General features: G+C 44.5%; 1 protein-coding gene across 1 annotated transcript in view; it reads left to right on the forward strand.

Annotated features, from left to right (window-relative positions):
* ACAD11 (acyl-CoA dehydrogenase family member 11) overlaps positions 1-14,962 on the forward strand; it is a 48,131-nt gene that overhangs the window by 3,049 nt on the left and 30,120 nt on the right. Inside the window, exons 2-8 of the mRNA XM_063124601.1 lie at positions 6,010-6,109; positions 6,947-7,072; positions 8,704-8,865; positions 10,139-10,303; positions 12,332-12,479; positions 13,306-13,427; positions 14,480-14,586. Coding sequence (XP_062980671.1) covers positions 6,010-6,109; positions 6,947-7,072; positions 8,704-8,865; positions 10,139-10,303; positions 12,332-12,479; positions 13,306-13,427; positions 14,480-14,586 — 930 coding nt within the window. The remainder of the gene's footprint in view (positions 1-6,009; positions 6,110-6,946; positions 7,073-8,703; positions 8,866-10,138; positions 10,304-12,331; positions 12,480-13,305; positions 13,428-14,479; positions 14,587-14,962) is intronic.

The following is a 14,962-nucleotide window of genomic DNA, read 5'->3' on the forward strand; positions in this document are numbered from 1 at the left end:
CCATTAGCCGCCTCCTGTCCAAACTTACAATTTTACAGCAGTACTAAATTGCGTTCACTTAGAGTGTATCTCTCTGCCTATTCTGTTTGTGTTTGGTCAAATTCCCAAGGGTGGAAGAGTTTGCTATCTACTGACATTGCATCTAACTTAATAGTTTTGTAACAAAGTAATTGTTTGTTCACTTGGAAACAACTATCCCATTGGCAATAAATGAGTTGTTTTCAAGGACTGTTCAACTTTTGCTGCAGGGGGTGGGGGTTATAGAATTTAATCATTGCTTCCTAAAGCCATAGAGTGCATTTTGCTTTCAGGCAGTGTTCCTTCACCTTTCAGTAAGAGAGGGGGGAGGGGGAGAGAGAGAGAGAGAGAGAGAGAGAGAGAGAGAGAGAGAGAGAGAGAGAGAAAGTTCCATCCAACGAGCATTTTATTGCATGCTCCTACTGGGCACTCACGGAGTTTGCTCAAGTCCCTCACATGACGTTGCCTGCCTCCCGTGTGCCTTCCCCTCCCTTCTGGCCTTCCTTTCACGCCAAAACGCCCCTGGTTAAGTCCGATGAATTTTCAAACTCGGAATTGCTGCTCTCTTCTGCTGTGTGCAGGAGAAGCGGCGCCATTAGAACAGTGGACACAATGGGCCTCATGCTCGTTGTGTACTTCCTCTTCTTGGAAAGAGGAAGTAACTGAGGAACGAAAACAGTGGCGGAGAAGCGACGGTAGGGAGTGTGTTTCACTCTGTGTGATGGAGAGAGAGATCTGGGATTGATAAACAAATGGTCAAAGAACACCTAATTTCCTTGAATGAGTTCAAATCTCCAGGGCCCGATGAACTGCATCCAAGAGTAATGAAGGAGCTAGCAGAAGAACTCTCAGAACCTTTGTCTATTATCTTTGCAAAATCATGGAAGACGGGTGAGGTGCCGGACGACTGGAGGAGGGCTAATGTTCTCCCTATCTTCAAAAAGGGCAAAAAGGAGGAACCTGGGAACTACAGACCAGTCAGTCTGACATCCATCCCTGGGAAAATTCTGGAGCAGATTATAAAGAAGTCAATCTGTAAACACCTTGAAATCAATGCAGTGATTACTAGAAGCCAACATGGATTTGTCAGGAACAAGTCCTGTCAGACTAATTTGATCTCATTTTTTGATAGGATAACCTCCCTTGTGGACTGTGGGAATGCTGTGGATGTCATATATCTTCACTTCAGCAAAGCTTTTGACAAAGTACCACATGACATTCTGATTAACAAACTAGCTAAAAGTGGGCTAGATGGAACAACTATTAGGTGGATCCACAGTTGGCTACAGAATCGGACTCAAAGAGTACTTATCAATGGAACCTTCTCAAACTGGGGAGAGGCAACGAGTGGGGTGCCGCAGGGCTCAGTCCTGGGCCCAGTGCTCTTCAACATTTTTATTAATGATTTGGATGAGGAGGTGCAGGGAACGCTGATCAAATTTGCAGATGACACAAAATTGGGTGGGATAGCTAATACCCTGGAAGACAGAAACAAACTTCAAAGTGATCTTGATAGGCTGGAGTGCTGGGCTGAAAACAACAGAATGAAATGTAATAGGGATAAATGCCAAGTTCTACATTTAGGGAATAGAAACCAAATGCACAGTTACAAGATGGGGGACACTTGGCTCAGCAATACTACAACGAGAAAGATCTTGGAATTGTTGTAGATCACAAGCTGAATATGAGCCAACAGTGCGATATGGCTGCAAGAAAGGCAAATGCTATTTTGGGCTGCATTAATAGAAGTATAGCTTCCAAATCACGTGAGGTACTGGTTCCTCTCTATTCGGCCCTGGTTAGGCCTCATCTAGAGTATTGCGTCCAGTTCTGGGCTCCACAATTCAAGAAGGACGCAGACAAGCTGGAGCGTGTTCAGAAGAGGGCAACCAGGATGATCAGGGGTCTGGAAACAAAGCCCTATCCCACACTAGAGGCATTCAAGAGGCAGCTGGACAACCATCTGTCAGGGATGCTTTAGGGTGGATTCCTGCATTGAGCAGGGGGTTGGACTCGATGGCCTTGTAGGCCCCTTCCAACTCTGCTATTCTATGATTCTATGATTTTTATTATTTCAGTGCGAGAGCTCCTTAAATCGTGATGGTACATGCTCTGAAATCAACTGCTTAGTATGTAGGCCAAATATGTGTTGCTTTTATGAACAAAGAAATCTTCTTGTGTAAGAGTTTTAATAGGATAACTTCATAGGTGCGACTCTTTTGCTAATTAAGATTCAGATTTCAGAAGCAATTACAACCCAAATGCTTAAAATTCCAAAGCAGTCTGAAGATCACTACATAGATAAGGCTAAAAGCAAAGCTGAGCAAACGTCTTATACTTCCCCATTCAGTTGTTCGGAACTCCAAAAGACAACAGGGAGACTCCATGTGCTGGCCAGTCAAGTCCACGGCACCCTCTAATGCAAGTTAGTTTGGTGGCGAAGTTCCGTCTTACAGATGCCAGGGGAGCTGTATTTATAGTCCTAACTAGCGTCTACTGGCCATCACTCTAATGTTCTCTCCTCTTATCAACGTTTTATCAAAGGCCAGCAGGAGACCTGTGTCTCATGCCTTGATCTATCTCATAGATCAAAGCCAGCAGTCTTGCAAAGCATGCCAAGAGATGCCACCTGCAAGTAGATAAAACTTCTTCTCAGGTTTCAAAGGACTGAACTTCTCAGCCTATTGAGAAAGGGTGTTCCCATAGGATTCCAAGCATTGGGGGCGGCACAGCAAACCTAATCTCCTCGAGATATCAAAGGTCTTCCAGATTTTTCCATATACTGTTCTGCTGTGCACTCACTCTTTTAACCCTTTACAAGCAAGACAGAGCATTTCAAAACAAGGCTTTTATTGCACGCTCCTGACTGGTCACTCATGGAGGTTTGCAGGTCCTTTTCAAGTCATTGTCAACCTCCAAAATGTCTCCAGTGCTTTTTGAGCTTTATTCTGCTTTTTAAAAGACCGTAGATAAAGTGATAAGAAAGGTTAATCATCATAGAATTATAGAATAGTAGAGTTGGAAGGGGTGTATAAGGCCATCGAGTCCAACTGCCTACTCAATCCAAGCTATTGGCAGTGTGAAATGACAGTGCGGCCTCCAGTGTAAGAGTCAGTAAGCCTATATAGACCAGTTGCTGGAGAACATAAGTGGGAAGGTGTTGTTGTACCCGTTTCCTGATTGTGGGTTCCTGGCTGACAGCTGGTTGGCCACTTTGTGAACAGACTAGATGGACTCTTGGTTTGATCCAGCATGGCTCTTGTTCTTATGTTCTTATGGTGTTGTGCTATAATTCAGCCACAAGATGGTGTTGTGCAATGAAACAGATAGAACCTTGTTAACGTTGTTCCCCAACCTTGATCCAGAGGGAGAGGCAGGTATAAGAAATAAATATATTGTTGTTGTTGTTGTTGTTGTTGAGAGAGGAAGTTTTCAGTTCAATTCAATTCAAATCACAAGTCCGCCATGTAAAGATGCCCGTCAGAATCCTGCTAAGAAACCAGCAGCAAAAGCCCTGGTAAGATGGCAGGATTTCAGCTTCATGTAATAAACCTCATAAAGTTGGAAGGGGGCATGTAGGGTGTCTTGTCCAATGCTGTGCTCTGTTGAGTGAATTCAGAGTTAGAGCATCCTCAACAGCAGGGCGGGCCCAAGACATTTTGCTGCCTCAGGCGAAGGACAAAATAGCACCCCCTCCTATTCCATGTACAAAAGACAACTGGATTGGCAGTTGAATTTTTCTTCGGCAATAGGACAGCATCTTCTTCCACACTGGAAAGAGGATACTTCACTTAGGGGTGCAGGGCAAGCCACATGGCAGACACGGCTGTCTCCTTCACCCCCTTGCTGCACCTCCCAGCATCTGCTGCCTGAGGAGATCGCTTCCCTCTGCTTAATGGTAGGGCCAGCCCACCACCCCTCCATTGTCCACCATCGAACAGCTCCTAGGGTGCTTCCAGATGGAGGACTCCTTGTACTACCTATTACAAGGTGTTGTGCAGCTTAATGGATTTTCTGCAGTAAGGAAAAGACAGAAGAAGTGGTGAGAAAACACGGGAGGGTTAGGAGCAGAAACAGCAATGTCTGGACCCTCCATAAAATTCTGTCATGAGGCAGGGCCTGATTTGAAAGCACCCTTGCTCTCAAGAAATTTCTCCCAATGTTTAACCAAAATTACCTTCCAGTAACTTAAGCCCTTTAGACCTATTCCTGTCCTTTGGGAGAGTGGGACAGAATGCTCCCCATCCCTGATAGAAGTTCACATTACACCGACTCCCATGCTGATCTTTCTTTGTTCTGACGCCTCCATCATCAGTGGTGGTTTTTATGCCCCCTGCATAAAGCGATTTGTGAGTGGAGAACAGGGGAAAGGATAAAAGAAATGAGGACTTTTCGAAAAGCCCCTGGGGGACACACTTCATACATTACACCGGCTATGCAGGAGCTGCTCCCAAAGGCTCAGCAGGGCACTAGCAGTTCCACCTAGAGCAGAACACATGGTGTTGGGTTTATCATGTGGAACCCCTGGATCACATAGAGAATCTCACTGCCAACCACGTTGAGAAATGTTCAGATCTGGCATGGAGCATCTGTGCTCTCATAGGGAGAAATGTGTTCAGGCATTGTGTCAAGGGTGGGGACTCTTCTCAGACCTGGGCAAGGATGTCGGAGGCTTCATGAGAGCAGTGGGCAGGGGCACTGCTGACCTATTTCCCACACCCATAGGCTCAATAGTGGTTTTAGAACTCCACGGTGGAGTTTTAAACCACTGTTGAGAAATGTGTTTGTTGTCTGGTGGGAAAACTCCACCTCACAGTGGAGGTTTTTTTTGGAACATACTCCATGCTGAATATCCATGCTGTGCAGAGGAGAGTTCCTGCACAACAGTTGTGTTGCATGTTGTGTGGAGGGCTCTGTGGAGTTTTCTATTGCATTGAGTTGACTTTTCCCACTGGCTACAGAGTTCCCCGGCAAGAGTGGTGAAAGGAACGAGTGCCACTCTAGGAGAGCCACCGAGACTTTTAAAATTTTGCAGCAATGGCTGATGGGATACCATCTGTAGGACCGGGGGAAGAGAGAGGGCACAGGAACTATCAATCGGACATTGCAATGGATTTTACCCAACTCCACAGTAGCCCACAGTCACACAGTAGCCCACAGCCCAAGGCAAGGGGTAAGTGAGGAGGCTCTGGAAAAGGGGTCAGGAGTGCCTTGAAGCAGTGGTTCCCCAGTGAGTCAGCTTCACTTGGACCTCTCCTGCCCCTTTTCTTTCTCTGAGGAGGCGGGGCTTCAGGGTGGGAGTGGCCTTACAGGCAGCCTTTGTGGGCTAGACAGAGAGGACTGGTGAGCCAAATTTGGTTCAGAGGTCGGAACTTCTCTAAGTCTGCTGTATGTGATGCTCCTTCTCTGGAGCCATGCGTAGTGTTTCCGATGGCTTGAAGAGACCACCATTTCCAATCTTAATAATTAATAATAAATTTATTTCTTGCCCGCCTCTCCATTTTGATCGAGGCGGGGAACAACAATAAACAATAAAATACATAATATTTAAAACATAATATACATTGTTAAAAACCTCCTAAAAAAACATCCTAAAAACATTTTAAAAACATCTTAAAATTCCACTGGATAGACCTGCCAGAAGAGATCAGTCTTTATAGCTTTCTTGAATGCTAGTAGACTATTAAGTTGACAAGTCTCCTCCGACAGGCCGTTCCGCAGTCTGGGAGCAGCAGGAGAGAAGGTCCTCTGGCATTGCTTTCCATCACATATACCTAATGTGGTTCAAAAGTCTGCATTTTTTGTTTTGAAACTGGAGTTACCCCTATAAAGAACAGCATTGTTACCGATTCTCTGCCACCTAAATATTAATACATTAAGAAAGTGCATGTGGAAATGGTTCCAAATGAAATAAAATGGGACTTAAAATGTATGAAGTTCTCTCTGGCCAATGGCCATTAGCAATAATAATATGTATCTTTGCTTGTGTAGCTCGGGACAGTCAAACCCAACCTTTTACCTGAAGAAAGGCCTTCAGACCTACGTGCTTCGCAAGAAACCTCATGGCCCTCTCCTTCCTCTTGCTCACAAGGTAGGGCAAAGTTAGTTGTAACCAACCCCTTCATGAAATACGACGGCACTTGGGCTGTCATGTGGAAATACACAACACATTTACCATTAGCAAATGAGAGGTGCATGTGTCTTCATTGCACCTCTTATAGGATTTGTGAATGCTGTAACCTGGTAGATAATCTGGAGTTAATTCTCCTGCAGGGTTGTGGAGTTACAGTGCAATGCTGTATCTGTCTACCTGTTCAATGGGACTTACTCCCAGGAAATGGGGCCATGGGATTGCAGCCTTAAAACTGCAGTCTTGTGTACACTTCTCTGGGGATAAGCTCTGTTGAATCCAATGGGTCTTACTATCCAGTAGGCATATATAGGATTGTGCTGCCATTCTTGCTGAAATCCATAAGAATCGTGCACTTAAGAGAATTCTTACATTCCACTGATTTGAATGGGATGAGTGTCCTTCTTGGTGGTTGCTCTGAGCCTCTGGAATTTCCTGCTGTGGGAGGCTCCATTGGGCCTCTCTCTGTTGTCCTTGTGTGGATAAAGTGGTTTTTATCCAGGTAGGCCTTTGGCATGTAAGCTGGTCTACTGAAAAAGGTTTTTTTTTTGTTGGCTGGGTGCTGTTTATGTTTTTTATTGTTATGTTTTTAATTTAATTAATTTGTTTTTATGTTACATTTATGTTAAGATTGTGTTTTCCATTTTTATTTTGTTACTTAGCTGCCTTGAACACCATTTTTGGTGGAAAGATGGGATATCAACAAAATAAGTAAATAATGCATTTCTGTCGATCTCACTTTATGTCATTGATCTTCTTGACGTTCACATCCTTGTACATCCTGCATAACTCCTTCAGGTTGACAGAGAATATCGAGTTCAGAAAGCCTTGTTTGCAGCTGGATTCCCAGTTCCTGAGCCCCTGTTATACTGCAGCGATGTTTCTGTGATTGGAACGGAGTTTTACGTGATGCAACATGTACAGGTTGGTACCTGTGTGAACCGCCCAGAGAGCTCCGGCTATTGGGCAGTGTAGGAATGTAATAAATAAATAAATAAATAAATAAATAAATACCTTGGCTGCAGTTACATTGACTGCACAGTTTTTATGTCCCCCGGGCAAATGTAAGCCAGAATGCCCCGAAACATGCAGTGTTTAAAGCAGGGCTTTGGAGCTTGTGAGCTTCCAGTGGTTGTTGGACTCTAATGCCCATCAGCCTCAGCCATCATAGGCAACAGGGATGGTGGGAGTTGTAGTCCAATAGCATCTGGATGGCCACAGGTTTCCTAGCCCTGTTTTAAAATTTTAACTTTGGTGAAGGTCTGCGAGGATTGGTAGTTGTGGTGATGATGATGGGTGGGAGGGTGCTGTTGCACCATGTCCTGCTTGTTCATCCCTGGCCGATGGCTGGTTGGCCACTGTGTGAACAGAGTGCTGGACTAGATGGACCCTTGGTCTGATCCAGCATCAGGGCACTTCTTATGTTCTTATGATGATTATTGACTGGAGTTTTTATCCTGGTGCAGTGCTCTTTTTTATTTCTATTTTTAAATTCTTCTGCCCATTGACCTGGGAATGCCCAGTTGGCCATTGAAAGATGGGGTATTCATTGTAGAAAGAAAGAAATAAGCCACCAAACTATGAGAAAGGTGCTGGAGGTTTACAGCATCATGTAATCAACCCACACATTTCTCTGAGTGGCCTGTCATGAGCGTGCTATAAATCTCTCGTGTAGAGAAACCCTGCACCCTTTTTTCTCTTATTAAGATGAGATCCAAGATTCCATTCATGTTTAGCCTACATAGAATTTTCCTAGGGAGAGAATCAAGACTCCCTCTCTAGAAATGCTATCTTTTGCCATGCACAATGGATTTCAGAAAGTTCCTAATAAAGTGCTGGATTTGTCTACCCGGAGGCAATTCTTCATTATGCAACTTGTGAGAAACAGTACGTCCAGGTCTCCAACGTTCCTGAACACCAATGGTTGGTTGGATCCTGACTTCCTGGGAGAAGAACTGCAGTCATGGGATGTTCCTGCTGGGGGATAAAGGGGGTGATTGTTCCTGATTACTCCTTCTCCCTACAGCCCCATGTGGAAGGGTTGAAGGACTCTCTAGAACAGTGAGGGAAGTGGCCCTGGTGGCTGCAGAGGGGTAGGAGAACTGGTGATTATTCACATCGCCCCACTTTCCTCCAGTGGGGAGCCTCAGCCTCTTCTAGATCACAGTCCCTTCCATCCTTCTGGATCTAACCCCAACAATATAGAACAGGGGTGCATTACCTCTTTCAGTCCGAGGGCTGAATTCCATTTTGGAAAATGCAGCTCTCACGGGCTGCATTCTGGTGGTAGGTGGAGCCAAATGCAAAAAGGGGCAGGGCTAAAATTTCCAGCATATTAATAGGTGAGAAGTGGTGGGGCCAGGGGAACTTCAGAGGGCCAGAATTGCCCCCTGGGCTTGAGCTTCTGCATATCTGATATAGAGTAATAAATCACTGAATTCGCCTTTGAAGCTGGCATATTTGATTTGTCTCATGCAGTAAAACTGTAATTCCCACCCACCCCCGACCCCATTTGCTTCCCTTTCATCTAATTTTTCTATTTGTCATATGCTTAGGGTCGCATCTTCCGAAACATCGCATTACCTGGAGTGGCCCCAGCGGAAAGGTCCGCTTTGTATGTAGCTCTGATAGAAACCCTGGCAAAGCTGCATTCGTTCAGTGTGAGTTCGCTGGGGCTCCAAAGCTATGGGCGAGAACCAGGTTACTGCAAGAGGCAGGTAAATATCGACACACACCTAATCCTGTGATTTCCTTGAAATTTGAAGAGAGAATGACTTTTCTTCACAAATCTTGGGAGGGTCTTAGACAAGATTATTTTTGAGAACATGTCATTTTGGAAGATGTTTAAGCCCCTTCGTTGCTCAGCTTCTGACAGGCAGTGAAGGTATTTCTGTCTCAGTGTTTTGATGGCTTTTCGATTAGAGGCTCACACCTGGTTTCACTCTCTTGGATGCTTGAAACCTACCTGTGATAGGGAATGAGGATCAGATGTTCAAAGAAAAGTAGTCATAGATTCCACAATGACCTAGCAAGCTGGCCCATTGACGGCGGCTATCAGCTTTTTGGCTCCCAACTATGAGTGTCATCACAAGGGGAAAAGTCACGTTTCCTTACTGTCGCTTCTCCGCCACGGCGTTTGTCCTTCATTACTTAAACTTTGGAAAGAAGCCGTAAACAACATGCACGTGGCCCATTCAGTGGTCTGTTTTGATCCCACTGCTTCTCCTGCACACAGCAGGTGACAGCGGCAACTTCCATCCTTAAAATAAATCGGACTTACTGTGTTTTTTGAGGCCTGAAGATGGCTAGCAGGGGCGGGAGACATGCAGGAGGCAGACAACTTTGTGAGAGGGACCCATGAAAATCCGTGAGCACCCTGTAATGAGTGTGCAATAAAACGCTCATCCGATGGAGCTCTATATCTCAGCCTGGCATTGATATTCATTTTGGGGGCCCTTATTTTGGAATATTTAAATCCTGCCTTTCTGTCCAGGAGCACAAGGCAGCTAACAACAAAATCATAAATGTAACAATTAAAACCATACTTACAATTTAAAACAAAACCCGCTAAACTTTAAAACAAATAAAGGAGTAGAGTGTAGTGTAGTGGCTAAAGTGTTGGACTGGGAGTCAGGAGATCCAGGTTCTAGTCCCCACTCAGCCATTGGAAACCCACTGGGTGACTTTGAGCCAGTCACACACTCTCAGCCCAGCCTACCTCACAGGGTTGTTGTGAGGATAAAATGGAGAGGAGGAGGATTATGTACGCCGCCTTCAGTTCCTTGGAGGGAAAAGGTGGGATATAAATGCAATAATGAATAAAATAAAAAGATAAAATACTGCAACAGCAGTGGAAAAATTTAAAATAGTCAAAAGACAAGACAGATTAAGACAGCATATTAAAAGTAGCATATTAAGTGTCTCCCTAACAAGGAAGGTCTTCATCAGCTTCCCACTTCTTGCTTGACTTGACTTGGGGTTTGTTTTTAGGTATCCACTTGGAGAAGACAGTATGAAGCAGCTGCTCATACTGAGATTCCAGCTATGAATGAGTTAGCCGAATGGTTAATGAACAACCTGCCAGCTGGTGATGATGAAGAAAAACTGATCCATGGAGACTTTAGAATAGATAACATCATCTTTCATCCAAGAGAGGTAGCTCGCATGTTCAGGGCTATGTGTCTGGAGGTTTGGTATCAAGGTGGCTCCTTTCGGTTTTGTGTGTGCCTCGGTTCTTCCCAATCCTAGGACAAAGTGCAAAGACTTTTGTATGGCATTTTGGGTTGTGTTATAAGAAGCAAGGCACAGGGAGTTGGATCCAGACTCCACTATACTTAGAGTAGACCCATTGAAATAAATGGGTGACTAAGTCTGGATCCAACCCAAGAGAGCACAGTATTACTCTGTTGACCTGATGTGATTTGTTTAATTTGGTTCATCTTTCCTAAAAGGGACATAAACGATTTGGAGATGATCAGAAGCAGAGAGACAAGGATGAGGTTATAGAATGCCTTACGAGTGATGCAAGAGTGAGGAATCTGGTACTGTTAGAGGAAGAACACACACACACGAGGTTCCTCACCCCCAACTTAATCAGCTTTGGCAAGGCATATAAATATGCAGTTAAAGACATTGCCAAATTGAATGGGGTCAGTGATTCCCTAGAATAAACTGCTATGCTTGAAGCATCTTCCTGCCCTGCTCCGAATGACATGTTGCAAAATTTTGGGTGGAAAAAGTGTGCTGCGAGATAATGGGCTTGCAAAAAGAGGAAGGCACGAAAGACACTTTGTAGACATTTTTGTTGTCGTGACTTCTAGGAGTTTCTTCCTTGTCATTTGAATAGTTCCTACCTGTAAATAAATACATGTAGTGATCTAATCGCAATGTGGAAGGTTCTTTTAAACCTCCGTTCTGTACACCTCTGTGCCACCTCTTCTGTGAGTGAAAGGTAAGCCTTCCTTGCATAAAGGACAAATGATGCAACACCTGCGGAGTAAAGTCCAGGACTGCATAGTCATCGCACAAACAAGAAAATCCGATCCAGGCCCTGCTTTAAAATCTTCACTGTGGATTACAAAGCGAAAGTATATTTCATTACCCCCTGCAAATGATTAACTCCTCCAATGGAGTACCAGCATATGATATAGGTCACAAGCCATCATCTACTTAGAGGTATATCTGTGCGTTTTTGTGCGAGTCCTGTTCCTTCCGGTGGGTTTGGTACACGGCAAATCGCAGAGGGCTTCGGTGGTTTTCCTCAACCTGTCATTGTGAAATAATGATGCCATTCTACAGTGCAACGCAATATGTTCCGAAGTAATTCAGTGACAGACCGGGTCGGATCAGACATAATGCCAGACCATTTTTTGGCGCCGTGGGAATGAACCCTATATTTTCATGTCGTGATTTTCCTCCTCATTTCCGATTTAGTGGCAAACCATTGTTTGTCGTTACATCCAAACTGGGCACACTATGATGCATGTAAACCATAGCCTGCCTGCAAACCAGGATTGGTAACCACAGTTTGAATGGGGTTTGCAATCCTAGTTTGTTGGCAAACTATAGTTTGCCACTAAATGGGGAGGAAATTGGCATTCTATGGGAGGAGAGATGAGGAAGGGGGAGCATGCAAGCACAAAACCTGTTCACATGTTACACAAACCATGGCTTGGCATTACCTTTGAACTGACCCACTGTTATGGTGTAGAAAGATGATTCAATGATTTGAAAATAGCAGTAGGGAGTAACATTGGCTCTTCCTAGTAGTGTGACTGTCCAACCCCCTCCCCCAAAAATAGTTTGCTTAGCATGTCATCTGAACCCAAGATCCTGGCTTGTTGCTCCCTTTACAAGCCAAGATAGTAAATGAAGTTTTGTTCTTGGCTAGGGAATCCTGGTTTGTTTAGCCTAGGGGTGCGGAACCTCAGGCACAGGGGCCCAATTCAGCCCTCCTGGGGGCCAACCTGCCACTTCAATGGTTTCCATTGATGGCCATTCCCCTAGGTTCAGAGTGGTTTAGCCAGTGGTGCTTATTCCAAATAAATTCAGCATCCCCCATGTGATCATATCCAACATATATGCTGGAATAACTGGTTGGGGATTGTGAATCTACACCTTTCCCCACCCCCTCTGCCATTTCCACTTTTCTAAGGTTTTATTTCTATATTTCTCTGTTTCAAGGCCCGTGTTGTGGCAGTGCTGGACTGGGAACTTTCGACTGTAGGGCATCCTCTGGCAGACCTTTCTTACCCTCTTGCTTTCTTCTTTTGGCCCAAAGCCCTGATACATTTAAAGTTCGGGAGTTTCCAGAATGTAAACGACATTGCAGGTGAGCACCCACCTTTCTGTTCAGGTTACTTTCTCATTAAAAAAAGAAAAAAGAGTCATGCCGATACATTAAACAATTATTTGCACAAATAGTTGACTGACAGGTCTTACTATATGAAATAGTTTTTTGTTTTTAAGTTAGGCTTTCACCGGGTTCCCAAGAAATCGTCTATGTAGCAGCCACACTTTGTGGATTTCACAGAATAATTTGGTTTAGTTTGTTCTAGGAATCTGTTTCTTTAAAATTGCTATTAAAGCTTTTGTTAGAGAAGCGTATTTGCATTTCCCAATATTAAGAGAAGCATATAAAGCAGAATGGGAAGGTGTTTCAAGCTGTAATAGTAAATGAACTTACTAGGGAATAAACCCCATTGAACACAGTGGGACTTACTTCTGAGAGTAAACATAGATAGATATAGATAGAGGATTGTTCTGTTAACAGTACGTTAAAACAGGGTGCATTTCCATGTGTGTTGCCTCCGTTGCTCATAATTAAAGAATCCCAATTGTATTGGATCCCACCCAATAAAATGTGAATGCAATGATGCTTGCATAAGGGCGCTGGGGTGTGTGGGGAAATTCCTGCCTACTGCTCCCTATTGCAATTTCACACCCTCCACAAAGGCCCCTTGTATGAGCATCCATGTGCAAGTACTGCATTGGATACAACCTGTTGTCTGATAGCTATAGTTTGACATGAGAAAAGAGGTACCAGTATATCTGTTTTTCACTACGTCTGCATTGCATTTTTTTTAAAAAAGCAAAACTCTCTGTGTAACTGGTATGCCATCACCAAGTGCTCAAATCATTCCATATGCTTTTCCTAGGAATTCCTTCACTGGAAGAACTGGTTGCAATTTACTTTCGCTGCAGGGGCACAAGCGCTGCCTTGCCCAACCTGAATTTCTTTCTTGCCCTTTCATTTTTTAAAGTAGCTTCAATATGCCAGGTAATATCTTTAGCTTCAAATATATTAACATCCTTTTAGGTTTTCCAGGTGGAAGTACTACATACTAGGACTGTGCAGGGACACCCCCGCCCCCCCCCCAATCTGCCTCAGAGGCCAATCCGGAGCCCCCGAAGCAGCCCCGATCTGCCTCGGGGCTGCCTTGGGGGTTCCCGATCTGCCTCGGCGCTGAAGCCGAGGTGAAATTCAGACCCTCTGAGGCGACTTGGAGTTTTCTGGGTGCCGGCTGTGCAGCCTGGCTGCATAGCCGGCACTCAGAAAACTCTCCTCACTAACCAGGTGCCTCCGCCGTCTCCCACCGCAGATGGCGGAGGCAGCAGGTAAACCCCCCTCCCCCTGTTCCCCACTTACCTGTGCCCGCCACCACCATCTTTCTTCTGGCTGCTTCCGGTGCTGCCGGAAATGAAAGGGAGTAGGCCATGTGATAACTTAAAATCGTGCGGCCTACTCCCTTCATTTCTGGCGGCGGCACCAGAAGCTGCCAGAAGAAAGATGGCGATGGCGGTGATGGAGGGGTGGGGCCAGCTCTGAAGCGCTGAGGCGGCCTGAAGCTTTGGAGCCAATTGGCTTTGGCTTTGGACCGCCTCGGCCTTCACCCAAACCGCTTCGGATTCAGGGTTTGTATCCGAGGTGGTGCACAGCCCTACTGCATACCTTTCTCCTAAATAATGTTACAGAAGCTTTTTGTAAGTACAATCAAGATAGTTATACATTACTTTAGCTAGTCTCCTGGTTTTATATTTTACCAATTATTTCTGTGGAAGGGTCATATGTTTGAGTTGTACTAAGGCCTGCGCTTTTACAGAATCCCAGCGTATAATATCATTAGAGCATTTCTGACAGATTCACCTAAATAGGTGTTTCGGATTGAGGTGGAGGAAGTTGGTGAAGTGGAGTATTTGTTTTTCATCCACGGTTTGTAGCCGCCCTTCATATTTTTAATAATGTTTTCATAAGCAAATCAATCCAGCATGTGGAATTTCAGTTTTGAGCTGCCATATGAATCACTTAAATCTAATGTTGTTGTTCTTCAGGGTGTATATGCCAGATACCTCCTGGGAAATTCCTCTGCAGAAAACAGCGTTGAGTTTGCCAACATAGTGAAACCATTGGCAGAAGCTGGATTACAGTTAGGGAAAAAGTAAGAATGCTTTATTCAGAAGGTTTGAAAGACATCACTTGTTCGTTCTAAGCAAGGGTGATTCCAGACGAGGCTTTTAGCATGCAATTGCACTGCCTCATTCACAGAATTTTACAGGGGGTCCAGATGACATCATGTTACATTTGTAACCCGCCATTTCTTCTGTCCCCCCCTCTTTTTTTATTGCCACAGAAAATCTATAAAGGAGGAAAAAATATCCACTTATTTGTTACGTTTTTATACTGCCCAATAGCTGAAGCTCTCTGGGCAATTCATGATTAAAACCATAAAACACAACTGAGCAAAATGTAATATAAAGCTTTAAAAGTTTAAAAATATGTGGCTAAACCAAAATAAACCCATCAGCAGTTACAGC

Source organism: Elgaria multicarinata, chromosome 1 (genome assembly GCF_023053635.1).
Source record: "Elgaria multicarinata webbii isolate HBS135686 ecotype San Diego chromosome 1, rElgMul1.1.pri, whole genome shotgun sequence".
NCBI classification, from domain to species: Eukaryota; Metazoa; Chordata; class Lepidosauria; order Squamata; family Anguidae; genus Elgaria; species Elgaria multicarinata.